This window comes from Colletotrichum karsti, assembly GCF_011947395.1.
Source record: "Colletotrichum karsti strain CkLH20 chromosome Unknown Scaffold29, whole genome shotgun sequence".
NCBI classification, from domain to species: Eukaryota; Fungi; Ascomycota; class Sordariomycetes; order Glomerellales; family Glomerellaceae; genus Colletotrichum; species Colletotrichum karsti.
This window is the reverse complement of record NW_024065929.1, coordinates 126966-151949: the sequence shown is the minus strand read 5'-3', so window position 1 is coordinate 151949 and position 24984 is coordinate 126966. Positions and strand designations below refer to the sequence as shown.

General features: G+C 51.9%; 6 protein-coding genes across 6 annotated transcripts; 4 read left to right on the top strand and 2 right to left on the bottom strand.

The window, feature by feature from the left end:
- Nucleotides 1-2672: 2672 nt before the first annotated feature.
- Nucleotides 2673-6422, top strand: CkaCkLH20_08573 (uncharacterized protein; the record flags this gene model as incomplete). The annotated part of the gene is made up of 5 exons (XM_038891288.1): nt 2673-3336; nt 3394-3918; nt 3971-3990; nt 5304-5426; nt 5490-6422. The coding sequence occupies 5 exons, from the start codon at nt 2673-2675 to the stop codon at nt 6420-6422; spliced, it is 2265 nt and encodes a 754-aa protein (XP_038743300.1).
- A 592-nt stretch (nt 6423-7014) lies between these two features.
- CkaCkLH20_08572 (uncharacterized protein) lies at nt 7015-11071 on the top strand (the record flags this gene model as incomplete). The annotated part of the gene is made up of 2 exons (XM_038891287.1): nt 7015-8468; nt 10486-11071. The coding sequence occupies 2 exons, from the start codon at nt 7015-7017 to the stop codon at nt 11069-11071; spliced, it is 2040 nt and encodes a 679-aa protein (XP_038743299.1).
- A 1303-nt stretch (nt 11072-12374) lies between these two features.
- On the top strand, nt 12375-13427 carry CkaCkLH20_08571 (short chain dehydrogenase reductase family; the record flags this gene model as incomplete). The annotated part of the gene is made up of 4 exons (XM_038891286.1): nt 12375-12480; nt 12546-12656; nt 12723-13048; nt 13107-13427. The coding sequence occupies 4 exons, from the start codon at nt 12375-12377 to the stop codon at nt 13425-13427; spliced, it is 864 nt and encodes a 287-aa protein (XP_038743298.1).
- An 850-nt stretch (nt 13428-14277) lies between these two features.
- Nucleotides 14278-18220, bottom strand: CkaCkLH20_08570 (uncharacterized protein; the record flags this gene model as incomplete). Its single annotated transcript, XM_038891285.1, has 7 exons — nt 14278-14538; nt 14602-14899; nt 15008-15441; nt 15496-15664; nt 16617-16903; nt 16953-17456; nt 17726-18220. The coding sequence occupies 7 exons, from the start codon at nt 18218-18220 to the stop codon at nt 14278-14280; spliced, it is 2448 nt and encodes an 815-aa protein (XP_038743297.1).
- Nucleotides 18221-21075: 2855 nt separating this feature from the next.
- Nucleotides 21076-22414, top strand: CkaCkLH20_08569 (glycerol-3-phosphate dehydrogenase; the record flags this gene model as incomplete). Its single annotated transcript, XM_038891284.1, has 2 exons — nt 21076-21134; nt 21199-22414. 2 exons carry the CDS (start codon nt 21076-21078, stop codon nt 22412-22414), a joined length of 1275 nt encoding a protein of 424 aa, XP_038743296.1.
- A 296-nt stretch (nt 22415-22710) lies between these two features.
- Nucleotides 22711-23970, bottom strand: CkaCkLH20_08568 (putative gliotoxin biosynthesis protein GliK; the record flags this gene model as incomplete). The annotated part of the gene is made up of 1 exon (XM_038891283.1): nt 22711-23970. One exon carries the CDS (start codon nt 23968-23970, stop codon nt 22711-22713), a length of 1260 nt encoding a protein of 419 aa, XP_038743295.1.
- Between the last annotated feature and the right edge of the window lie 1014 nt (nt 23971-24984).

Genomic DNA, 24984 nt, shown 5'->3' with positions numbered 1-24984 from the left:
TTCAGCATCTTTCCTGAACTGTTTGATCTTGATAGTCGCATTTCCTATGATGGTACGTATGGTAAGAAATGCGTTTGTGATAGCGTCTCTGTCGTCTTTGAATTGGGTTGCGCTCTAAAAGGTAATGAGCGTTTATGACAAGTTGGTAGTCTGAATTCATGAAGGGTTCCCTACACGTAACAAGATGGCAAATAGGGACTTGACAACACAAAGCCCGTAGTCGTCTGGAATCAGATTCGCCCAAGGCTCAATCAATTCGACCTTCTCCGCAATTTGCAGCCTCAGTGAGTTGAAAATCCCGATTTCAGCCAATTTTGCTTCTTCGGATGCGACTCTGTTGGAAAGGTCTTCCCACTCAACGTCGCTGGATGGTGGATTTGCGTTTCTGGGGATGTAAGATTGAACTGCCTCGTGAAATCTCCTTCACAATTTCTTGGTAAGTGTCCAGTCCTAGGCCATGGAGCAGTGCGAGGAAGTGTCACCTGGTACGAATTGAGACTTCTGAGGGTTGACTTCCATCCACATTCATAGCGTGTGATGTGCCGACCACGACGAATTCAGGAGAGGTTGCTTGGAGAGCACCCGATTAAGTGCTCAAATGAAATTATTGCCAGCCGTTTCACGTGAATGTGTCAAATACAAATGAACAGTCGAGAGAAACACTCCTACAAGTAGCGTTTTCTCTCTTGACCAAGTTCGAGGTCTTGGGTCAAAGAGGCATAAGCATCTGGAAAAGTTGCCGCTGGTTTTAGTTGTTGGTTGTAAGAACTTTTGTTGGTTACCCCTCTTCACTAGATCCACTAGGCCACTGTGTTTCAACGGTTTGCATTCACGACCAGCTGCTTCCTGATTGGTATGCTTTAGTCATAAATCATTTGTTGATGCCCGGCCGTTACGTTGCTAAGTTGAAGCGCTGCATACAACGTCCCACATGTGGAACTATCATGGGTTTTGTCTGAATCTGATTGAACCTCATAGATTTGGTTTATATGTGCCGATGTGGCGGGCCCAAAAGCATTTACTCAATTTGGATGGTAATCTGGCGGGGGTCAGCCATTGGTTGGTTGCCTCAACCTCTGGGCCCCGTTACCTGTTGGCTCGTCTGCATGAAGCGAACTCGTCCTGCTCGAACTGCTGCTTACTTTGAATTTTCGCTGAAGACAAATTCCCTTTCTGTCTACGTCCACGTGCTACGACAGCGGCCATACTCTATCTTGAAAGACTGCTCACATCAACTTGTAAGTCACAGTTTGAAAGAAGCGGCTATTCGAACTAACTGTCATCATTATTTAGGGACGCACTGCCCGCCACCTTATACGATCTCTCAATTCGCGACGAAACCTTTCGATATGACGACTGCTATCAACGATGATGGAAGAATTCTGGAAGACAGCGAAGCCTTCGACTGGGAATCCCACACCCCCTCCTATCCCTTGCTTCCTTCTGTAGGGGAATTCGATTTCGACGGGTTCAAAAATCGCTGGGGTGCTGAAATCAGCCATCACATTATAGAAGTCTTCATGGCTTCAGACAAATCTATGATTGAGGAGGAGAGGGAGAAATCATTCAGACTCAGCTTTGAAAACCATACCAAAGCAAGGAGGCGACCGAATGTCAAGAGGCCGCCCCAAGTCGATACCTGGGTCCAACGCGCACGTATCCACTCGCCGATGATATTGTACTTTTTGCAAAAGGTCAATGATTTGCGTGACTGGGATATCACTCAGCCGCGAGTGTTCTTCAGGCCTTTCGGCTGCTTGATTGATTCATATCCGAATATGAAAAGACTTTTGATCGAGCTGGAGGGCAGCCAGGCTGATCCTCGCACTGAACATAGTCAACGCAGCACCAGCGAACCCACGGAAGTGCAGACGCAGCATACCGCGAAGGCTGATGGGATCATAGAGAACGGAAGCGGAATTTCAAAATCTGGTGCGCCAGACGTCATGAACGTAACAATGGCACGCGAACATTTGCGCTGCTACATTGATTTTATGGACCACTACATCATGCCCCTGAGCAAGATGTTCGACGGGGCCACCAGCGGAATGATCAGATTCAATGACTTATGGTACCTTTTCAAGCTTGGGGAAATTGTCTACGTCCCGAACCGTCGAGGCGATTTAGCTAGGTCCCAGAAAACCTTCATGGTTCATCATAGGCAAGTTCCAACAGTAAACGACGAGGAACCAGACGACCTTCGCATAGAAGATCCCCACAGCTCAGAAGATCGCCACATGGTACTATGGACCTATTACATCGACCATGACGAAGACTCATATGGACCGGTCAAATTCTATGTCAACATATGTCCATGGTCGGGTCTGAGAGATATCAGAAAATTACCCGTATATCCTCTACGTTTTCACGAAAGAGCCGCCCAAATCGCAGAGGAAATTGAAAACCAGGGGAAAAGGTTCAGAGAGTTCTTTCAGGAAAGGTACATGTCGCACGAGGGCTGGACAGTGCCGAGCTCACCAACATCCCCAAATCGATCGCCGTCTCATTTCATTGAGAGCGACGTCATAATCGATTTCAGTGAAGCATTGAAAAGAGATGGCGAACTAGGCCCAGAATTCGACCTTCCCGGATCAAGAGAAGTTACCTGGGATTATGGGGCTGATGCAACAAAGATATGGCACTGGCCCAACCCAGACCAAGAAGGCAAGAGAATGGAACCTTGTTTTACCATCGAAGAGTGTACGGTGGTATTTGAAGGCACCGAGATGGCGCTCGAGAGGGCTCTTGTGAAGAATGACCCTTTCCTCAGAGCCTACAAAAGAGACGGATTTGTCAAAACGCTCGACGGCCTGGACAAAGTCTACAATTTTCTCTTGCCTCGGAGAATATTTGTTTACGTTCTCCGACAGAGACGCTTTGTGGCAGTGGACACACTGTCACTGAAGCATATCGAGCAACGCCCCGCCATATTCGACGAGTTGAGAATCGAGAGTGGTCACAAGAGCATCATTCAGTCTCTAGTAGCGGAACACTTTGAGAAGCGCGAACGCAATCGGCAACAACCCATTCTCGGCTCGAAATACTACCACGAGGATGTCATCCGCGGGAAGGGCTCCGGCCTCTCGATTCTTCTGCATGGTGCGCCTGGCGTGGGGAAAACTGCTACTGCTGAGGCCGTTGCCCAGGACTACAACAAACCTTTATTCGCAATTACCTGCGGAGACCTAGGTTTCATGCCCGATGTCGTTGAAGAAAAGCTTAACGACATTTTCCAGCTTGCTCACCTGTGGGACTGTGTACTGCTTCTCGATGAAGCCGACGTTTTCCTTGCACAGAGGGACACCCAAAGTCTACAGCGCAACGCCTTGGTCTCAGGTAAGTGGCCGCTAATTGTTGTTGCCCAGCTTCCAAATCACTCACTAGATGTTTTAGTATTTCTTCGAATAATGGAGTACTACAAAGGCATCATGTTTCTGACGACTAATCGCGTTGGTGCTCTTGACGAAGCCTTCAAGTCTCGAATCCACATCAGCCTTTACTATGCTCATCTGTCAAGGAATCAGACGATCGAGATCTTTCGTGCCAATTTCAACAGACTCAAGAGGAACGAGGAGGAAAAACAAAAGTATCTTCTTGAGATCGGTTCAAAGGCTCCTGCGCTCTTGATCAAGCGTTCGAAAATAATGGAGTACGTGAAGTGGTACTATGACGAGCAAAGCGCAACACCCCATCGACGATGGAATGGCCGGCAGATTCGCAACGCCGTACATGTCGCCTTCTCACTGGCCAGCCGGGAGATGCGGGAGAAGTCCAGGCTTGCCTCTGCTACTGACGACGAAATCCCCATTATTCTCGACGAGACGCATTTTGACCGGGTGGCCGAAGCAACTGAACGCTTTGGAAACTACATGGACTACGCGAGAGCTATGACTGACGCGGATCGCGCAAGGCTCGAGAGTACGCGTGCGGACCATTTGAGCAACAAGGACCTGACACCATCGTGGAAAAGAGATCCATACCGAACATCTGGTTCTTCTGCGGCGACAGCTTCCAAGCACGAACCTCGAGCTTTTCCCAATTCTTATCAGCAGCCAGGGGGCTTATTCGAACGATCATCGATTCCCATCGGGGATATTGCGAGAGGACAGGGTTCATGGGGGCAAAATGAGGGCTACATTCAATCTCATTCATCTGCCAGTGTTGCGCATTCTCTTGAAAGCATCAGAGGGACAGCAGGACTGCATGGTCAGAATCATTACGGTTTCCAGCCTGGGTCTTCGAGCATGGGATTTATGGGGCAGCACACGGCGTTGCATGGTACACAAACAGGCCTGGATGATGATCGTATCAAAGTAGACCTGTCTGAAGATGTCATGGTAGCTGAAACTACGTCTCATATTACACGCTTTAGACCTGGCTACGGCCGGGCTGAGCACATGGAGGAGGGAGTCGATGTTGACGATGTTTGATGGGAATTTCGAATACTAGATATTACTTCTATGTAAATTACATAGGCGGCAATGACTGCATATGATGAAACGATCTAGTCGTGCTATGCAACAACAATAGAGCGGTGAAATACTTGGCGGCCTGTTAAACTATGTGGCTTTCCTGCTGCAATAAGATCCAGTATGACCATATCGTTTCCCCCCACCTAAACGATCTCATTCAATCACAATCATGGCGGTTAGCTGTAGCAATCTTCTCTATCAGCTTCAATTCATTGGGCGCCTTACAGAAGTGGCCTGAGTTTATGTCGATTTTCCCATCAGTGAGTTGAGTCGAAGTAGGTGACGCGAGTAAACTTCTCTGAGCGTATTGCATTTCATCTAAAAGCCGTCCTGCTTCATCTTGTGTGTCGGCAGCTTCGAATACCTTTAGTATGTGACTGGAACACTTCACCTCTCCTAGCAGTGCGGAAAGAGTTTTGATAGCTCGCGAGCGGGCGGGTAGCGGGAGGCGGTTAGCGGCAGAGGAATCCAGGCACAGATGGTGCAGGCCGGGGATCCAGTTTTGAGGGGCTCACAACCCCTGTTGACCAAGTCTCAAGACCGACCATGAGTGACTCGACAAGGTCTATCGAGGGGTTGTCTTGAAGAGCTTATCCGGGGTTGTTTTTGTTCGCGACGAACACGCCATCTTGTTACGGGGGAACCTTCTACGGTACTATTTATTGGCGGAATCTTGATTTGGCCAAACGTTGTAGATTGCCTGTCGTACGTACGCAACACTCGGATCACGGACGTCAACGCAAATGGCCGAAGACGTAAGTGTTCCCCCTTGTCTCATCCAGAGACCCTTTAGCCGAGCTGGGTCGTATCATCTGCTGACGTTCTCGGTAGAACTTATCCTGCGTCTGCTTCGGCGCGCAGAAGATTCGTTTTGAAACCCGTCCCATCCCTCAGATCCAAGATCTTCATGATGTCTTGATACGGGTTTCTTTTGTTGGTGTTTGTGGCAGCGACGTAAGTCTGATTCAGATCCGACATGGCAATCATTCAATTTGCCAGTTGCTCACCGAATAATAGGTCCACTTCTGGCAGCATGGCGGCATGTCGAGAAAGGCTTCCGAGGACGCACCCATTGTCATGGGCCATGAGGCTTCGGGCGTAGTCCACTCCGTCGGCCCTGCCGTCACAAGCCTCAAGCCCGGAGATCGCGTTGCCATCGAACCTGGGTTCCCGTGCCGTCGGTGCCGCCACTGCAAGTCGGGCAGATACAATCTTTGCGGCCAGATGCGGTTTGCTGCAGATCCTCCCCAAGACGGCACTCTGGCTCGATTCTTCAGGATCCCCGAGGACTTTGCTTACAAAATCCCCGATTCGCTGAGCTTAGAGGAGGCCGTTCTGGTCGAGCCTCTGGGTGTCGCCGTTCACGTCAGCCGTCTTGCTTCTCTCAAGCCCGGACAAAGCGTGCTCGTCCTGGGCTGCGGGACTATCGGCCTTCTGACCGCTGCTGTTGCGCGGGCGTTTGGAATCAACAAGGTATATATGGCAGATATCAAAGACTCCAAAACGGAGTTTGCCAAACAGTTCGTGGATTGCACCACGTTCATGCCGGACTTGAAGGCCACACCGACAGAGAACGCCGATAGATTCCGGAAAGAAACGGGCTTGACTGACGGCGTCGATGTTGTGCTCGAATGCACGGGTGTCGAGAGCTCTGCTCAACTGGGCATCTACGCCCTCCAATCCGGAGGAACCTACATCCAAGTGGGAATGGGACAGCCTCTGCAGGCTCTGCCCCTCTTGGCCATGTGTGACAAAGAGATCACGTTGAAGGCCTCATTTAGATACAGCGTTGGAGACTATGAGCTTGCACTCGAGATGCTGGCGTGCGGAAAGCTTACGGTCAAGCCTCTTATTAGCAGCATCGTGCCATTTGAGGATGCCGTGGGAGCTTGGGAAAAGACTCTCAGAGGCGAGGGGATCAAGAACTTGATCCGTGGGGTTCCAGAGTGATGAATCTAAATTTTCATAGAATATATGGAATCAAGCGCATTCGCAGGGGCTTCTGTGTTTCCTGAGATATCCCGCCCTCCCAATGGATGACTTTTGCCGTGAGATTCTAGTCTCCGGTACCGGACTGATGTATTCTCACGGCGTATGGTCGATACCAGGAATTCATTCATCGGGAGCGAAAGACGTCAGTGACTCCACTGGCGACCAAAGTCGCCTGAGTACCGTACCCGAGGACATGGCAATAAGAAGAACAAGGGGGATATCGGGAAGAGCGCACTGACAAGGGCTGGGGTTGCTGCAGCCGACGGGATATTTCGATGAGCAGTGTACCCCGGCCCTTGACAACTGCCATGAAGCTCTCCTACTCAAGTGGATCGAGTGGTAGTACTCCAAATCATGGGGTGACTGTCTCCGCGTTTCTTACCCCAAGCCGGGGATTGCAGGGGTGTTGGGTTCTGAGGTTGGCATGTACTTATATAGCAGAGAGAATCACCGATGAACGTGAGTTCGGTCGCTGATAAATCTCATCCAATTCTTCAGACCAAACTGCATTGTCAGGCTCTCTTTGACTTCTTTACAGATTGACTGGAAAATGGCGCGAACGTCGGACATGAGCCCTCATGAGGGCGTCAAAGACATGGAGACCTCCTCCCAGGTCGAGCATCCCGCGCAGGTTCCCGTCGCCGAGAGGGTTCAGAACCGAACATGGTATCGAACGACATTCTTCAACGGCACCGTAGTCGCGCTCTGCGCCTTCATAGCACCCGGTCTGTGGGCAGCTATGAACGGCCTCGGCGCCGGCGGTGCTGCGTCGCCTTACTACGTCAACGCGGCGAACAGCGTCATCTTCGTCCTGCAGTTTGTGGTCTGTATCTTCGGCAGCGCTATCATCTCGCGCATCGGACTCAAGTGGGCATTCGTCTCTGGCATGATCGGCTTCCCCATCTACGCGGCGAGCTTGTACACCCACGTCAAGTACAGCAACAACTGGTTCCTGATGCTGGCGTGCGTCATCGACGGAATCTTCTCGGGTATCTTCTGGCTCACTGAAGGTGCCATCATCTTGGCTTACCCCGAGAAACACAACCGCGGGAAATATCTTGCATACTGGCTTGGCCTTCGCATCGTGGGCCAGATGATCGGTGGCTCTGTTTCCCTCGGCGTCAACGCGCGCAGCAACCAGAAGGGAGCCATCAGCGTCAACACGTACCTGGTCTTCATTTCCATTCAGGTTCTTGGTCCGTTCGTTGCTGCGCTGCTGTCGAATCCGAGCCAGGTTCAGCGCTCCGATGGGACCAAAGTCGAGGTGAATCTCCCCAAGAGCCTGAAAACGGAGCTTCAGGCCATGTGGAGAGTTCTCTGCCGCAAAGAGATTCTCCTCCTGACGCCCATGATGTTCCAAAGCGTCTTCTCGGGGGCCTTCTTCTCGACCTACAATGCGACGTACTTTACGGTTCGCTCCCGAGCGCTGGCATCCTTGGTCGCCAGCGGCTGCGTCATCTTCGCCAACTTCGGTCTCGGCTTCTTCCTGGACTCTCGGAGAATGACAGTCAACTCCAGAGCACTCTCCGCCTTTGTTTTTATCTACGCGTTCGAGGCCGGTCTCTACGTCTACGCGATGATCGTGTGCAAAGACTTCGAGTCCCGTGCGGAGAGCCCGGTATTCGACTGGATTGACGACGGATTTGGACGGGCCGTCTGCGTGTACATCCTCATGTTGGTAGGCTTCAACCTGATGTATGACTACTTGTACTGGCTCGTCGGTACCGTCAACAAGGATGGAGGTGATATTGTACGATTGAGTGCCATGATCCGCGGCATCGAGAGTTGCGGCCAGGCTATTTCCTACGGCATCAACTCCATCGACCAGTCAAAGTTCGCTCTCTCAGGGGCTGTTGCTGTCAACATGTCTTTTTTTGCTGCCTGCATTCTTCCGGCGGGCTTCGTCATCTGGAAAGTAGGAATCGTCAATGGAGTGAAGGTTCATGCTATCGTACAGGACGAAGAGCCCGAGGGCGTAGTCCCCAGCACGGCTCAAGACTCGAAGTAGGAGCGCCTCCATGTCAATGAGAGGCGCTTGAGATTATATTTTGTCGACATAACGCTTGTCAGTCATGCTCAGGAGGTTGACAAACTGTCCAAAAAAGGAAATCGAGTTGGAGGGCATATTAGTCGCAGTGGCAGAGCTATCTAAAATGCCAGCGTCGCTCGAGGTGTCTAGATGGCTTCATCTTCCCAAAATATGATATTTTCAGATAATGAACTCTTCTTGTTTTTCCCTAGGAAACACAACAAAATAACAATTTTGATCACTTTCAAAAAGAATGACTTCTCAAGCCATGGATTGGCTCTTCGTTACTAGAGGACTCCATGGGGCCCAAATAACACCCACCAAGGATCGGCTCCAGTGGGATTTCGATGCACGTGATGTTAAAATACATTCGCTACAGCGGGAGAGCACTTACCCGCTCGGAAACATGCTCGTAGCCACGCTATTTGCCTTCCCCGCAATAGTCTCGCCGATGTCGATATCGATGTCATTTCATTTGTCAGCGGAACCAACCAAAACACTCATACACATCGCCTCCTGTTGCCATGAGCTTTTCGAGAATACGTGCTCCTATTGCCTGCCGCTTCTGCCGGCATCGGTATGTCATTACATCCCTGAAGAGTAGCGAGATAAACCGACGTACTGACACGTGAGGACGGAGGTAGAAAGCGGCGTTGCGATGGAGCGAAGCCAAGGTGTGGTCTATGTGCAGTTTCCGGGGTAGATTGCCATTACCCGGATAAGATTTCGGAGATGTTGTCCCTCCCCATGATCAAATCAAGACCACCAGGGTGTAGTTGTGCTAATTTCTTGCACCAGACAACGTGCCAGGCGCAACAATGCATCAAATGAAGCCCTAATGCAACGTATCAGAGAGCTTGAGTCCATGCTTCAAACACAACGGTCTCCCCAATTCGAACCTCGACGCCATCGGTCTGGCAGTCCTGTCCATGACTGGGCAGTGGAACACACCTGCTCTCCGAACAGTCATAGCTCTCCGATTTCGCCGACCGGTCTCGCTGCCTTGGGATCTGATCAGCAGTATGCAGCCGCCGTTGAGCCCTCCCTCGATTACGCAGACAGGGTGATATCTACAGCTTCCACAACCCCTTGCGAACAACAAGTTAGGCCCGGAGTACGACCCTTGCAGTCTCAATGCGATATCGCACTTAATAGTACTGATGCAGAACGTCAGGCACCTCAGAATGATGAGGCCTATGTCACAATCCCTGCCGGTCATCACACCACTACATCTAATCTGTTTTCACTACAGCCCGTTCGTACACTGGTTGGCTTGTACCCAAATAGCCTCTTCTACGACATCGAATCGTTGCAAACACAAACATCAGGCCCTGAACTTGGGGTATGTCAGGGTCTCGGCAATCTCCATTCTGAATTCGACCTCACCCCTGCTCGGACCAGCCTTCTTATCTCGAATTTCTTCGCACATATACAACCAAAGTTTCCGGTTTTGGACGCGGGTTTATTCCAATCACTTTTTGATAGATCACTGAAGAGCGATCTGAAATATGACAGCGATACGGCCGTTTGTCTTCTGGTGTTAGCTTTGGGTGACCTGGGATCAACAGAACAAACGGTCAACCCGTCACAGGCCATGCCCGGTGTCTCCTATTTTAATGCTGCATATCGAATACTCTCGACACAATGGGCTGCAGTGTTTAGCCGCAGTTTATCCCAGCCGACTGGTCTCATACTTGCTGCTGTCTATTTCGGGTTCAAATCGCAACCCCTCGCTGCTTGGCGGATGGCTTGCATGGCGTCGAACTCTTTGCAACTTCTAGCACAAGAGTCAGTTTTGAAAACCACTCTTTGAATGCTCAAGAAAACACTGACAATTTAACCCCAGCGCAACGGCGGCAAACCGCAGCGCAAGTGATACTGAGATGTTAAGCCGCTTATGTTGGACATGCTTTATTATCGAAAGGCAAAGACTCCAACATTGTCATGGTGATACCATGATGAAACATTTCAAACGCTAACCTCTGCATGCAGTGATAGCTTAGCTGAATTTCACCTCCCTAGAAGTGGCATCGAACTTGCTGTAGACCGCATGCCCTTCCCACGACTCGGCAACCACAGCGACCGCGATGGTTTCATGTTTTTAGCACTTTGTTCTATACGCCGGCTTCTGAACCGCATACACAACGCCGTCTACGCATCCACCAACAAAGAGGCTCTGAGCCCGTCAAATGCCTCGGATACGCTAGCATTTGGTTCCACTGGACAGCACGCTGCTCTCTTAGTACTGATGTCGCTAGAAGGCGTCTGTGGTGAGCTAGAGCGGCAGCTGGACGTATGGTACGAGTCTCTCCCCGAAGTCATCAAACCGGACTTGTCCACCACGGTTCCGGAAGACAGTCAGGACGCTTGGCTGCGCCTGAGATATTGGTCAGCCAAGCACATCATCAGCCGGCCGTCTCTGATATACGCGGCCACGTGGGGCGAAGGAACCGTCCTTCCGGCGTCTGCCATGAGATACTCGGAAATGTGCATTCGCAGCTCCCAGAACTATCTCGAGACAGTACTGCACACGTTTGACAAGAGAACGCACTATTCCTGGATGGCATTTCAAGCGTAGGCATATGATCTAACGGATCTTCGTCGTCCTGTTTATTGAAGTAGCTGCTGACAACGAGTCAACAGGTGCCTTTCAAACTCAATGATTTTGTGTATGGCTGCAACTACACCCCAGCTGGGGCATCGAGTACCAGACATTGATGCACTAATGAAGTCAACATTTGAGTGCATAGAGCCATGGGCAGCTCCAGATACCAGTGCCGAGACCGTGGCGTTGATCCTGAGATCGCTTATACACAAGATGAAGCTCCATAGATCCAGGGCCGAATAAAGAGAGTTGCACGTGAGGGAGGGGAAGCAGGACAAATGCAATACGCCGCGCAATACAATGCAGCCACCCTTATAATCTAGCTATCAATATTATCTCACTATACCCAATAAGTATATATTTAATATTTAATATTCTAAAAGAATAAAACTCTATCCTAATAAGCTTTATAGCGTACGTAGTGGTATACTTACTTAAATAGCCTCACTTAAGGTTAGAGGGGGTAAGACCTTAATGAGGGATATTAGTCTATAAGAGACTATCCCTTCTACTAAGATTATACTATAAACTTTATCCTTCCATCCACTCAAAATGTCGTCCTACGTCCCTCATCTCACGTTGGCCCCTATCATCACCATCCTTGAGGGGAAGCAGGACGATTTGCCACGGCGACAAGCCTGTCGATTTTGGCTCTGGCTATGGGCTGGAGTCGGACGAAGAACCTCAATTCCCATACGCACAGATTACATTGCCAGTGCGCCACGCAGATTTCTACACACACTTGAGCATGCCTGCGATGTTGGCAACCTCGGTCCAATAAGCCAGGGGCCCCAGATTCACAGCATGTTGCCTACCATGGAGAGAATTGTTTCGTAGTAGCTCCGCAAGTGCCTGCAACCATGGAGACCAGCGGATCCAGACATGACAACCACCATCATCCCCGGTTCTACCCCGACATCGTGTGATAGTTGGAGACGTCGGCCCATCGGCGAAAACAAGCGAAACCCAGAAGGATGTTGAAGGTCGGACGGAGATGAGGGGAAGGTCTGCTGGCGGCGGCTAGGGATACCTTCAACGGGTAGCGGATGGCGGGTAGCGGAAGCGTTCTTCCCCACCAGCTGGCATCGACGTAATCATATGCCATCTCCCTGCGTAGGCACTGCAGGGGTGGGAAAAGACGTCGGTACGAGATCGGACGAATCCCAACAACAAGAAATCGGTGTTAATTGTGCGTTCATTTTCTTTGGACGGCATTTTGGTTTCTCAGCATTCATTCATGAACAACCAGTCTTGGACCAACAAACAGCTTGCAACCATGAGCAACACCGCAGCCCCGGAGTTTCGGGAGGTGAAGACTCGACAGGGGGGGTCTCACATTCGCTCTCTGGACTTATTCCGCCTCGACGGTCGTACCATCGTCAGTGAGTTCACCCAGAACCAGAACACCAGACATCTTGGTCGCATTCCTTCTAATAAGAGAAATCAGTTACCGGCGGCGCTGGATATCTGGGAATTGAGGTAGCTGGGACGGTTCTTGAGGCCGGAGGCGACGTCGTCTGCCTCGACATCGTAGCATCGCCGCCCGAAGAGCCATGGAGTAAGCCCAATAACTACTAAGTCTGACGCTGAGTCCCACATAATTGATCTGACAACCATGATACAGGCAACCTCGCCGATCTTGCTAAGCAGCACGATGGGAAGATCTGCTATGTAAGACTGGATGTCACCGACGCCAAAGCCATCTCCGACACGTTTGCGAAGTTTGTTCCGGGTCTGAGGTATCCGATTCGAGGTTTCGTCGGATGCGCCGGCGTTTCCGACAACGATCCGGCTCACGAGTTTTCTATCGAACGCTTCCGACGGTTGATGGAGATCAACGTTACTGGAACCTTCGCAGCGGCGCAGGCCGTGGCGTTGGAGATGAAGAAGGCTGATGTGAGCGGAAGCATGGTTCTCGTAGCCAGCATGAGCGGGACAAACGTCAATAAAGTAAGATTCCCTCCATTCCAGAAGGTGCTTCCCAGTGCTAATTCGAGAATGTTCACAGGGCGTAGATACTGCGGCATACAACAGCTCCAAGTCCGCCCTACTCCAGCTTGCCAGATCGCTGGCGGCGGAATGGGGTTCCCGGAAGGGTATGCCGCTCGTTCGCGTTAACACTTTATCGCCCGGCTATATCCGGACCCCCGCGACGACGGAGGCTCTTCAGAAGCCGGGGATGGAGAACCAGTGGACCGGGGATAGTATGCTATACCGCCTAAGTCTGGTCGATGAGTTCCGGGGGCCTGTACTGTTCATGCTCAGCGACGCGAGCAGTTTCATGACTGCCGCTGATCTGAGGGTTGATGGAGGGCACTGCGCTTGGTAGCAGGATATCTGGTTGCCGACATACGTCGACATTGGAGTCTAGACTTTCTTTGATGAACCTGTTCCATCAGTTATGCCTTGTAAGTGTCGTTCAGGCTGTCGGGGCGGAGCACAATCTTGACAAGCGTGGGCTCTGCGGCGATTGCGGGAAGATAACTGAGATAGTACAGTATAAGATCAGGTACACCTCCGTAGCACCTCTGAAGAATAGCAAAGACAGGGACTCGATCTAACTCCGGATTTGTCCTTATTCACCCTCTCTGATGCTACCCTTTCTCTCGGTAGCAACTCTTTTTCCAAGTGCCTTTTCACTGATTGCTCCCTCAACAACATTCTCTCTGGATGCTTCGGCTCTGAGGGGGCTGCTATTTCTTTCTGCTCGCTGGTCTTCCACGTCTCCTGTAGGCTCGGCTTGGTGCTTTTGACGCATGAATGACTGCCACTTCTTCAAAAGGTAACCGGTGACGTAGTGTCTGTTTTTCCATTCCCTTCCATCCTCTTTCGCCTTTTTCTTGGCCTCTTGTAAACCTCTGATCCAAAGATACGCCCTGCGCCAGTGGAAAAATACTCGGAAGAATACTCGGAGAAATAAACGTGTGCAATGCCATAGAAGAAGTGCGAGCAGGCCCATGATTGTGCCGAGATTCGTAATCGCAATTGTCAAGCCTTCAAAAGCGATTTTCAAAAGAAATGGAAGAGATGGAGCGGCATTATGAACGTATTGTCCCGCTATGCTGAACGGATGGAGGGCAATCTTAATTAACTTGAGAAAGGGGTTGACGTAGAGTGCCAAAACGATAAACGGAATTGCCGCTGACATGGTTGTAATGACTGCAAAGACGCACGACATGTTAGCGGGGCTTGGTTCGAGAGATTTTGGACTTTGAGTCTTTCGCACCGGTATATTTGATGGCGTAGCCCAGCTGCATCTTGTCATTATCGACGGAAGGATACTCGGAGATTGGCAGAGCCAAGAACGCAGCCATGAATGACGCCGGAAGAAATATAATCGTGACAATGGTAAAGACTGTGATGGTATTTCCCGAAACACGCATTGTTCGAGCTTCGTAGACGTTCGCCTGCTTCTGCTTTAAATCTAGGAGATCCTCGAGCTGGAGGGCAAAGTTAGCAACCCGAGTCGAATTCTCAACATGGTATCGGCTAGTTTCCCTTACATGGCGATAGAGCCTCCCTGCACTGTCATCCATCTGCTCGACATAAGCAATATGTCTCTCCACAGCGCCCACGAGACTGGGTTTCGAGGATGACTTGTCCGTTGCATCTCCTGCCGATACAGCGGCGCTCTGTCGTGCCTCCGCGATGATATGTGTAAACGGCTCCAGTATAAGCTTCTGCTGACCAAAGAGGTTACTCAACATGTTCAATTCATCTCGTATGTCTTTGATCTCTCGTAGCAGCTCGACTTCGTGCGATATATCAAAGGACTCCTCCTCTCGATGAACTTTCTTGGGGCTGTGAATGATCGAAATTAGTTGCTGAAAGCCGTCTGGTATTTCGTCAACAATCTCTTTTTCTCTTGTGTTCCGTTCTTTGCTTCTTCTTCTTATTCTTATTCTTGACTCCAAGGACGTCTTCGAGTTTTCCTCGCTCGTCCTATTGGCCAATAGATCATCCCCAGTGCTTGCTTCAACTCGGCTGGTCGATCGCACGCCAACCGTGTTATCTTGCTGGAGCACAATTGGGGTTGAATCTTCCGCCTTGTCCGGCCGAAGCGCCGGAACCATGAACCTCGAAAAATCATCCACGACACCTCTGATACCTCGGTTCATAGTGTCATTGGCTTCTCTTCTTAAATCCTCCACAATGACTCTGGCATCTCGATGTTTGACTGCTTGGTTTTCTTCCTTCTTGTTCTTCTTTGGTTTTTTTTTCGGGGTCTTCTGTCCCTCTTTCTCCAGGCCCTGTCTTCTTTTCTTGGCCTTGTCACCATTTTCCCTGTCCTTTTTCTTCGCTCTGTCGGCGAAATCGTTGAAACAGCGGGCTTCTTCGTTGGCCTACATTATCGAGTTTAGTCTGTAAAGCTTATTAAAACATTTGACGTCACTCACTACGTAGTTGATGGAGTAATCAAAAATCTCCAGGTAGCGATGTCTTTCGTACTCCCATTCGATCTTATCAAAGTTAAGACCGAGGCATCGGGCCATAATTAACTCCGCCAGGTCAAAGACGGATGTGACTGGAGCTCTGTACTTCTGCTTGAGGCGATCAAGGATACTGCTGAGTACATTTCCTGTATCCAGAATGTGGGCTTCTTTGGACTGTCTTTCTGAATTGTCCCAGCGCTGTGGGAAACTAGTTATGACCATTTCTGCAATTATTTTTGTCAGCAAAAGAAACTTTTACTAGTGCTAGGTGCAGGACGAACTTGGGTTTAGAACCCAGATCCATAGCTGGTCAATCATCATAATTGGTGGCGGGACGTCGGGATGTCGTCTTTTGAAGTAGCGTGAGATGACTTGGTCAGTATCACGATCTTCTGTACTCTCCGTCATGTAATACTGGAACTGATCCAGGGTGCGACGTAGGTGCAGCGGAGACTGGCGGGGCTCAGGGAAAAGATGGTCAAATATAAGACCCGCGTTGGGATCGGACCAGTGTCCTTCTTCGAAGGCTGTCCTGAGCTCTTCGTGGAAAACGTGTAGCAGCCGAACGATATTATAACCTTGGCTTGCCACAATTGACTTAATCAGTTCATTCATCCTCCTACGGCTAGCGTCGGATTCCCAGTGAAGGTATGGCATCTAGAAGTTTCTTAGCATCAGAACTGCCGCAAAACCAGAACAAGTGTACATACAAAAGCGAGAAAGCTTCCCGAATTTGCCGCAGCTACAACTCTGCACGTTAGAGAGTCTTGAAAATGACGAGGAATGCGGGTACTGTACTGTCGAGTATCTTTCGACACAGTGGTTTCATGAAGCGGCCGTGAACTGACGAATGAACCGGATCGTGAAGCTGTCGCATCCACAACTCCGTTCTCAGTAAGTCGGGGAACGTTTGATCATCATCACTTCTGTCAAATCTCAATGTCGTCATGAGAGCCTAGGAGCTTTTGTGAGCCAAGTGTAGATGAAAGAGCTTTGACTCATTACCTCGACCCAAGCCATCTATGACAACGTCAGCTTCGCCAGTTTGAGTGATGTTGACTAATCATATCAATTGAAAGTCTTACGCAATTGGCAGGAAGGTGTATCCACCTAAAGTCTGCTTCTGGGTAGTATTCGTTGCCAACTCTGTCCGCCAACACTTCATCGAGTAAACCATCTTTGTTCCACACAAAATCTTCCACTGGTACATGCTGGACTCGATGTCCGTCGTTCGTGGCTGACCCGTCGAGGCGAACGTCGCCAGAAACGTTTTCGGAATAGAAGTGAACCACTGTTGCTTCAAAACCCGTGACGAGCTCTCTTTTTGGACGTTGGTGTTTGGTACCGGGTGTATGTGCTGGCCTTCCGGCGGCTGTTGAGCTTGTCAATATTGCCCCGTTGCGGCCCATGAAAATCCTCACAACACCCTCATGCCCCGCCTTCATCGACAAATCCATAGCGACATTTCCACATCCGTCAAATGAATAGTCATCAGCTCCAATATCAAGCAGAAGGCTCGTGATACTCTCATATCCCAGTTCTGCGGCGTCATGCAAGGCTGTTTTCATAGTGTCGTTGTCCGGTTCGTTGATCTCGACGTCGTAGTCAAGTAGCAACTGCACAACAGGTTCGCTTCCTGAGACCACTCCCTTGCGGAACGCTGTCTGCAGATCCGGCTTCACTTCTCCCTTCCAGTCATCGACTTTGCCGTATTTCTCCAAAAGCATCTGCACCGCGGGTTCGTACCCTGCTGCACAAGCCTCTTCCAACAGCACCTTCGGGTTGACGAAACCGCTCCATTCAGCCAGAACGTCGCTGCTCAAGTACTCTGTGAAGGTTTGGACATCCATTCCGGTCCACTTTCGGACAAAGTTCCGCACCCATTCGAGGCCGAGAAGGCTCCCATGTCCCCATTTGGGGCCCATCTCGCGCAGTTTGTTCTTGAGCGAATGTATAGGTAGATCTCCTCCCTTAATAGTTCGCGACTCCGTTTTCAGGAGCGGAATGAGACAATCCTCATGCAAACTACATTGATGCCCATCTTAAGGCACCCAATAAGCGGTCAGTTCAGCATCAGGTTGTAGCGTTGGGAACTGTGATCACCTTCAATATGGAATTCATTGCCAAGCACCTGCGCTTGCTCGGAATTCCCAGCTTTCAGGTGCCAAAAGACCAAGTGTTTTGCAGCCCTTACAACATTGATGTTACCGTCCCCGTGGTCGTCCCTCAGGCTCTCGACTGCACTTTCCATGATACCCTTATACTCATCCTGATCGAGAGCGACTTGACTCAAATTGCAAAGTGTGTCGATGGTGGTCCGATGGTTCTGGCCCAAGACATGCTTTTTGGCCTCGTACACGTCATTGAGTAATTCTCTTGCTTTGTGAAAGTCGGCACGCCGAACGGAAAAGCAAGCCCAGTTGTTCATGAGTTCCAGGGTCCAGGGATACTCGCGTCCCAGTGCTTGTCGAGCACCCTTGATAGCAGTGTCATACAATTCCTGGACTTTGTCATACTTCTCCAGGATTTCGAAGACTAGGACCAGGGACTTCGTGCATGCCATGGTAGCAACATGATTCCATCCCCAAACTTCTTCCATTCTGGCGCGGACCGACTCTAGCATGGGCTCGGCATCGGTATTCTTGCCAGCAGCAGCATATGCGTTACCTAGCATCAGCTGGGCTTGCATCAGTCTTCTATTGTTAGCTTCATAATCCTCATAATCCTTTATCCTTTTTTGATAGAACCCGATCTCTGCATCCAAAGTGTCGAATTCAGCAAGAATCCAAGGCCAATCATCCGCCTGAGCATCTAAGTTGACGTCAGATTCCGTGGTAGATTGTGGGTGACAGCCTTCGGAAAATACCATCATCATAAGAGTTGTCGCTACGATCACTGCCACTCTCGTGGATTGAAGTTGGACGATGGTTTGAGGCGCTATCGGCCTGACTCTTGTTTCCGGGCCCCGTTGAAACGTAGTATTGCCTTTTCGGTTCTGCTACGTTATCAACCGATCCTGGCAGCATTTTGTTTAATGATTCAGGCGAAGACGGAGGCGACCTAGAGGGACAAGTCGGCAAATATTGACAGAACAGCTAGGGTAAAAGATCAAGCGCCATTAGAAACATGTGAGCCGGTCAAAATGTGAAAAGAGGTGGATCCGTAAGCAGCCTCATGAAGCAGATGGCTTCCTCTTTATACAGCAAATTTGAATGGAGTGGTACAAAGGGTATTGGTTGCTGAGAAAGTCCGCTATCGCTATATGTAACCAAACATGCATGCATGGGCGGTGGTTGGCTTACTATAACGATTGGCTGAGTTATAGGCCGTATAAAAAGTAATATATTGTCTTGGCTGCATTGCCACGTCGACATTTGAGGCATCGATCTGCCTTACCGCAGCCTGAAGCATCCATGCACATGCGTGCTGCATATTTGGATTCTTAGGCTGAATCGGAGTTCTGGATGGCTTATCTCTTGATACTGGAACAAAGCCCTCGTGGGGCATAGTATGTCATACAGTCTTGTTCTTCACCTGGCAGAAGAAATAGAGGCTGTGACATTGTGTCCCAAAAAAGACGGGGCAACATTTCACAATGTTTCTATCATACTAGTAAGCTGTCCCCATGTTGAAGTTTTATGTATCTCTGTACAATAGCTGGAGCTTTTGAAGAGTCAAGTCTACTAAATGGATATGGCCTGCGCAATCGCTGGCTAAGAGCTGCTTTTGTGATGCAGAATTCGCACCAAGAGGTTTTAGTTCACCATTTCTCCATTGTCAATATCCGCCATTGTATCCGCCAAGTCAATGTAAAGCAACATCAGGAAGCCTTACGAGTCTATGCCAACGTGAAGACCACGTATGAAACATAATTGCCTGTGCAGCATCTAACCCGGACGATGACTGGGAGCCATAGCTGAGTTGCTAGATGGCGTCTTTGCTTCAATAATCAATGGGTCATTAATCAGACCTTGTCGCAAACACACAAACTCAGCATATTGTCAATTTTTAGGTGAATAACACAGCCCAATATTATTTGCACGATTGACTCTGTATTGACAGCATAATTTAAGAAAAAACCTGGCGGCTTTGAGCGAGCAGACTGCTTTTGCGGCAGCATCTCAGGAGACATACTCAGCTTACTATGGACGTCAAAGCGGCCCTCGAAGAGTTTCTGTGAATTTGCCGGAGTTGTTCAAGAAATTTTCTCGAGAACAACGATGTATAAGAACGAACAAGCGAATATTTCTTACCGAGTCAAGTTGAGCAATTGGCCCGTGACGTCCCTCGGGATGAGATGCAATCGAGTTTAGGTAGTGACCTCGCGGCTCCGAGCGGCAAATCAAGATCGCCGCGGTGAGGCGAAACAAAGTGAACAATGAGGTAACGGCGTGACTTGTCCTCAGCGCCGTTAAAGGTCGGTCGGAGTTCAGCCGCGGACGGCCGTTGCATCCCGCATCGCCGCGTTCCTCGGGCATTCTCCAATGAGGACCTGCCAAAACGACACCCATGCGACGATCGTGGGTCGGGAACCGGAAAGGAAACGAATGGAAGAAAGAAATTGCATGTGATTCCCGATCCGCGGCCAGGGGATTGGGTCGCGCAAAGGAGAGAACCGGAAGCAGGAGACAGCTGCAGCGCAATCTAATCTTGGGTCTCGTTTTTTTTCTCGCTGGCAGTTCCCACTTAGGTGCCACTTTGGGACGTGTACAGGGGAGGCGTGATGCGGTGGGCAGTTTGTTGACTTTTTCTGTCTTGTGACGAGCCGAGATCCATGGAGATTATTTGGGGAACTTGGAGAAGCTGAATAGCAAGTTTGAAGAATATGGTTAACAAACAAACAAAACACGGGCACGCGAGCATGTTCCCGTGTTGCCTCGGCCAGCGCCGGAGAGCCCGGCCGAGGCAGCCCGGGCTTCAGCAGTCAACAGCGCTGGCGAACCCCCGTCGAAAAAGGGCCCGACTCGGCCTCAACCCCTGGCATTTCGTTGAGAGACCTAACCCTCTTCGGAAGGCGGTCAGGGAGTCTGCCGCGACCCTGCCGGCTTGGAGGTGCGTCATGCTTCTCTCAACACTGCCGCAAGGCCAGGCGCACCCCGGTTGTCCAGCTCCAATTGCTGTTGCTCTCAGTGGCAGCTTCTCGATGTTTGCAAGGATGCGACCGGGGTGATGCAGAGGGGAGGGAGAGCAGGAGCGGCGAATAGAGGGGCAAAAACACATGCTGAGCGAGGCATCGTTGTCTCTCTTCTTTTTTTTATTTTTTCTGCCACCACCACCACCACCATCGTTACCGCGACCCAAGACACCTGCCGACGCCGATACCGATAGTGAACCAACCTGTCTGACCCGTACCCCGTCTCGGCTGGACCCTCCCTTACACCTAACCCAGTACAGAGTACATAATAGATAAACTTCTTGCACACCCCCTCTCCTCGACCGCTTCTCCTCCTCTTCCAGCTGTGCCTCATGCTCTTCCGTCTACGATCTGTTGTTTCACTCGCCAGAAGCAGCTTTCCCCAACGAAGATTCCACTCCTCCACCACAATGGCTTCCCTCGGCGCCGAGAAGAAACACAAGGTCACCGTCGTGGGTTCCGGTAACTGGTGAAGCTCCCTCCACTCTACAACCAACCGAGTCTTCGCAAGACAAATGCTAACCGTCTTCCAGGGGCTCGACCATCTGCAAGATCGTCGGCGAGAACACAAAAGCCCACCCCGACCTGTTCGAAGAAGATGTCCACATGTGGGTGTTCGAAGAAGACGTCGTCCTCGACAGCTCCTCCCCCTACCACGACCCCTCCGTCGGCGACGCGCCCCAGAAGCTCACCTCCGTGATCAACAAACACCACGAGAACACAAAGTACCTGCCCGGCGTCCGCCTCCCCCACAACATCATCGCCAACCCCTCCCTCCAGGACGCCGTCCGGGACTCCACCATCCTCGTCTTCAACCTCCCCCACCAGTTCATCGGCAACGTCTGCAAGCAGCTCCGCGGCCACATCCTCCCCTTCGCCCGCGGCGTCTCCTGCATCAAGGGCGTCAACGTCTCCGACGACGGCATCTCCCTCTTCTCCGAGTGGATCGGCGACGGCCTCGGCATCTACTGCGGCGCCCTCTCCGGCGCGAACATCGCCTCCGAAATCGCCGCCGAGAAGTGGTCCGAGACCACCATCGCCTACGACCCCCCGCCCGTGGACAACTCCCGCGCGCCCACCCCGCGCTCGACATCCCCCAACGGCCCCAACGGCCACGGCAACGGCATCGCACCCCTCACCCCCGTCGAGATGCAGCACAAGGACGCCCGCGGCCGCACCTCCAAGACGAAGCTCACCCCCGTCCCCGCAGAGTACCCGCCCCTCGACCACCAGATCTTCAAGACCCTCTTCCACCGGCCCTACTTCCACGTCCGCATGGTCTCCGACGTCGCCGGCGTCTCCCTCGGCGGCGCCCTCAAGAACATCGTCGCCCTCGCCGCCGGCTTCGTCGACGGCCGCGGCTGGGGCGACAACGCGAAAGCCGCCATCATGCGCGTCGGCCTCCTCGAGATGGTCAACTTCGGCAGGGAGTTCTTCGGCCAGACCGTCCACGCCGGCACCTTCACCGAGGAGTCCGCCGGCGTCGCCGACCTCATCACCTCGTGCAGCGGAGGGCGCAACTTCAGGTGCGCCCGCATGGCCGTCGCCGAGGGCGTCAGCGTCCAGGAGATCGAGAAGCGCGAGCTCAACGGCCAGCTGCTGCAGGGCACCAGCACCGCCAAGGAGGTCAACAGCTTCCTCAAGGCGAGGGGGCTCGAGAAGGATTACCCCCTCTTCACGGCCGTCAACGGCATCCTGGAGGGACGGCACAGCGTCGACGATATCCCGAACCTGGTCTCGGATAACTGAAGAGTGGGAGAGAAGAAAGTGAACTTCGGGGAATTCGAATAATACGGAACGTTACTGTTTGTGTGATGGACGGCACGGCACGGCATGTGTAGGAGGACGGACGGGCATACAGCCAGGGATCGGAGTCTCGGGCTGGGTTTGAAGAATATGCACATTTGATATCCCCGGATTGAATACCACAGCGGCATGGTGTGGGATGGATCTAGACAGGTTAAAGCAATGACTTTGTTCTGATCAATTTACCGTGATCCTGGTATCCGACGCAAGGAAAAAAAGTAATGACACGTCCACGAAGACTACCAATCCCCCAACAACAAATTCCTCTTCTCAAACTCCGACCCCTCCACCCTCCTCCACCTTCTCTCCCCCTCCTCCTCCGTCCTCTCCCCGTCCCCAAACACAGGCTTCAGCACACCATCATACGCCATCCAGAGCAGGTTAAACACCACACTCAGCCCGACCCCCAACCACAGCGGGAACTTGCCCTCCTTATCCGCGAGCCACTTGTTCAGCTGAAAGAACACCAGCATCACGGGCAGGAACAGCCCCGTCAGCAGCCACCGCGCGACCCGCTGCCGCCACGTCGTCACGGTATACGCCGCCAACCCGTTCAGCCAGCGCTGGTAGTCGTCGGGCAGCTCGTGCTCGGCCGCGCCGTCGGTGATGAGCTTCAGGTAGCGCGCCGAGGGCTGCGCGTAGTTCGGGTCCGGGCGGCGCGGGGGCTTGATCAGGCGGTAGTACCACTTCTTGCGGGGGTCTTCGGGGGTGTCGTCTCCGTCGTGGCTGTAGGTACTCTGACCACGACCGGGCTTCTCCGGCTCCGCGTCGGGAATCGCGGGGGAGTACAACGTGTGCGCGAGGAAGGGCCTAGGGATATCGATCGGCGGCTTCTCCGGGACGGATACCCGCGGCGGGAGGGAGACGCAGGGGACCAGTATATCCGCGTACGACGAGCCCCCGCCCTCGGTGGCCACGATGGTGGCGTAGTCCCGCGGCGTGACCTCGTACACGACGCCGTAGAGCCCCTTCGTCCAGCCGCGGTCCGGCGTCGCGCTCTCTCTCTCCATCTGTCCCTCCACGTCGTACTCACGCTGCTGCTGCTTCTCGGAAGGCGGCGGCGGCGGGGCAGGGAGCGGAGGAAACCGCGGATCACCCGGCGGGCGCGGGATCTCGGGCACCTTGCGCGGCGCCGTGTTGGCGAAGCAGGGCTCGCGGTAGGGCAGGCCGGGGAGGTCGAAGACGAGGGTGAGGGAGGGGGCGGAGACGTTGGTCTGGGAGACGGGGCGGATGCCGCGGGCGCCCAGGAAGGTCTCGGCGGAGAGGTTGGAGCCGTAGGCTAGGTAGAGGATTGTCTTTTCCGCTTCTGCTTGGTCTCCGTCTCCTGCTGCGATGTCTTCTTTGGCATGTTGTGCGGTGTCTTCGGCGGCGGCGGCGAGGCGTTCGGGGCTGGTGCGCGGGATACTCGAGATCGGAGGGTACGAAGATCTCTTCGGAGGAGACAAGAAGGATGTTTCGTGGATTTGGCGGAGGAGGGGCGTCGGGTCTCCTGTTGCCATGTTGTGTGATGGTTGGCTCGGGGCGGTCCGTTCGAGGTGGTGATGAGATGGATGGTGCTTCGTGCTTCCTGCTTCGTGCGGGTAGGGTAGCTAGCTACGAGGAGCTTTGATTTTCGTTGGGGAGGTCAATCTGGGATGATGCCGGACCCCGGATGACAAGATCAGATGAGATGGAATTGTTGTGCGAAAAGAGGTGGTGTTTTGAAACGTGAGGCGAATGGATCTTCCGCGAGGTGTTTGGATGACGACGCTCGGGTGATAAGTGAATCCCACCGGGCGGATCGCTGCGGGCGCCGGTCGGCGGACGGAGGGAGGCGGAGATTATGTAAGACGTGGGGGGACCGGGGTGTTGCGGAGCGGGGACTCGGGTCGGGGTTGGGAGAGACGGGGTTGAGGTGGATGTTGATAATATTACTGTGATTCCATCGAGTCTATACTTTGCAGATTTCGTTAAAATTCATTAGATTCTTTCCGTTGACGTCGTTTATGTAAAATCTTCTCACCTAGTTCCTATACCATAAAGATGTTATCTTCCTCATGAACAACCGAGTTCTTCAAATCACGCCTGAAATCTACTTCATCGTGATAGTGACCCAGCAAGATTCCGAGATACCTCACGAACCAAGACTGGGCCGCTGATACAGCCCAAGAGTCAAGTTCACGTTCCTCGTCCCAGGTTTTCAACGACATCCTACCACGATCTAATCGACGCTAAGATACCCGTCACAATAACCATCAAAGGTAAAGCAAAGGAAGCCTAAATCATCCCCTTCCATGACGCTCATACTGACCTCATTCGCCGTTCAAGATGGGAAACATCACGACGCCGCAACGTGGGCCCGCTTCTTGCCATATCCATGAGTAGCCATTTATCGAGGCGAATGAGAAATCGTGCGAGGTAATTTAAGTGCTCTTACAGCAAGGCCGTCGGCATCCCGGGGGCTTTCATACCTCGGGCTTAAATCGTGTGGGGACATGGTCGAGGAGGACAGCAAAGAAGAAGCTCGACGATGT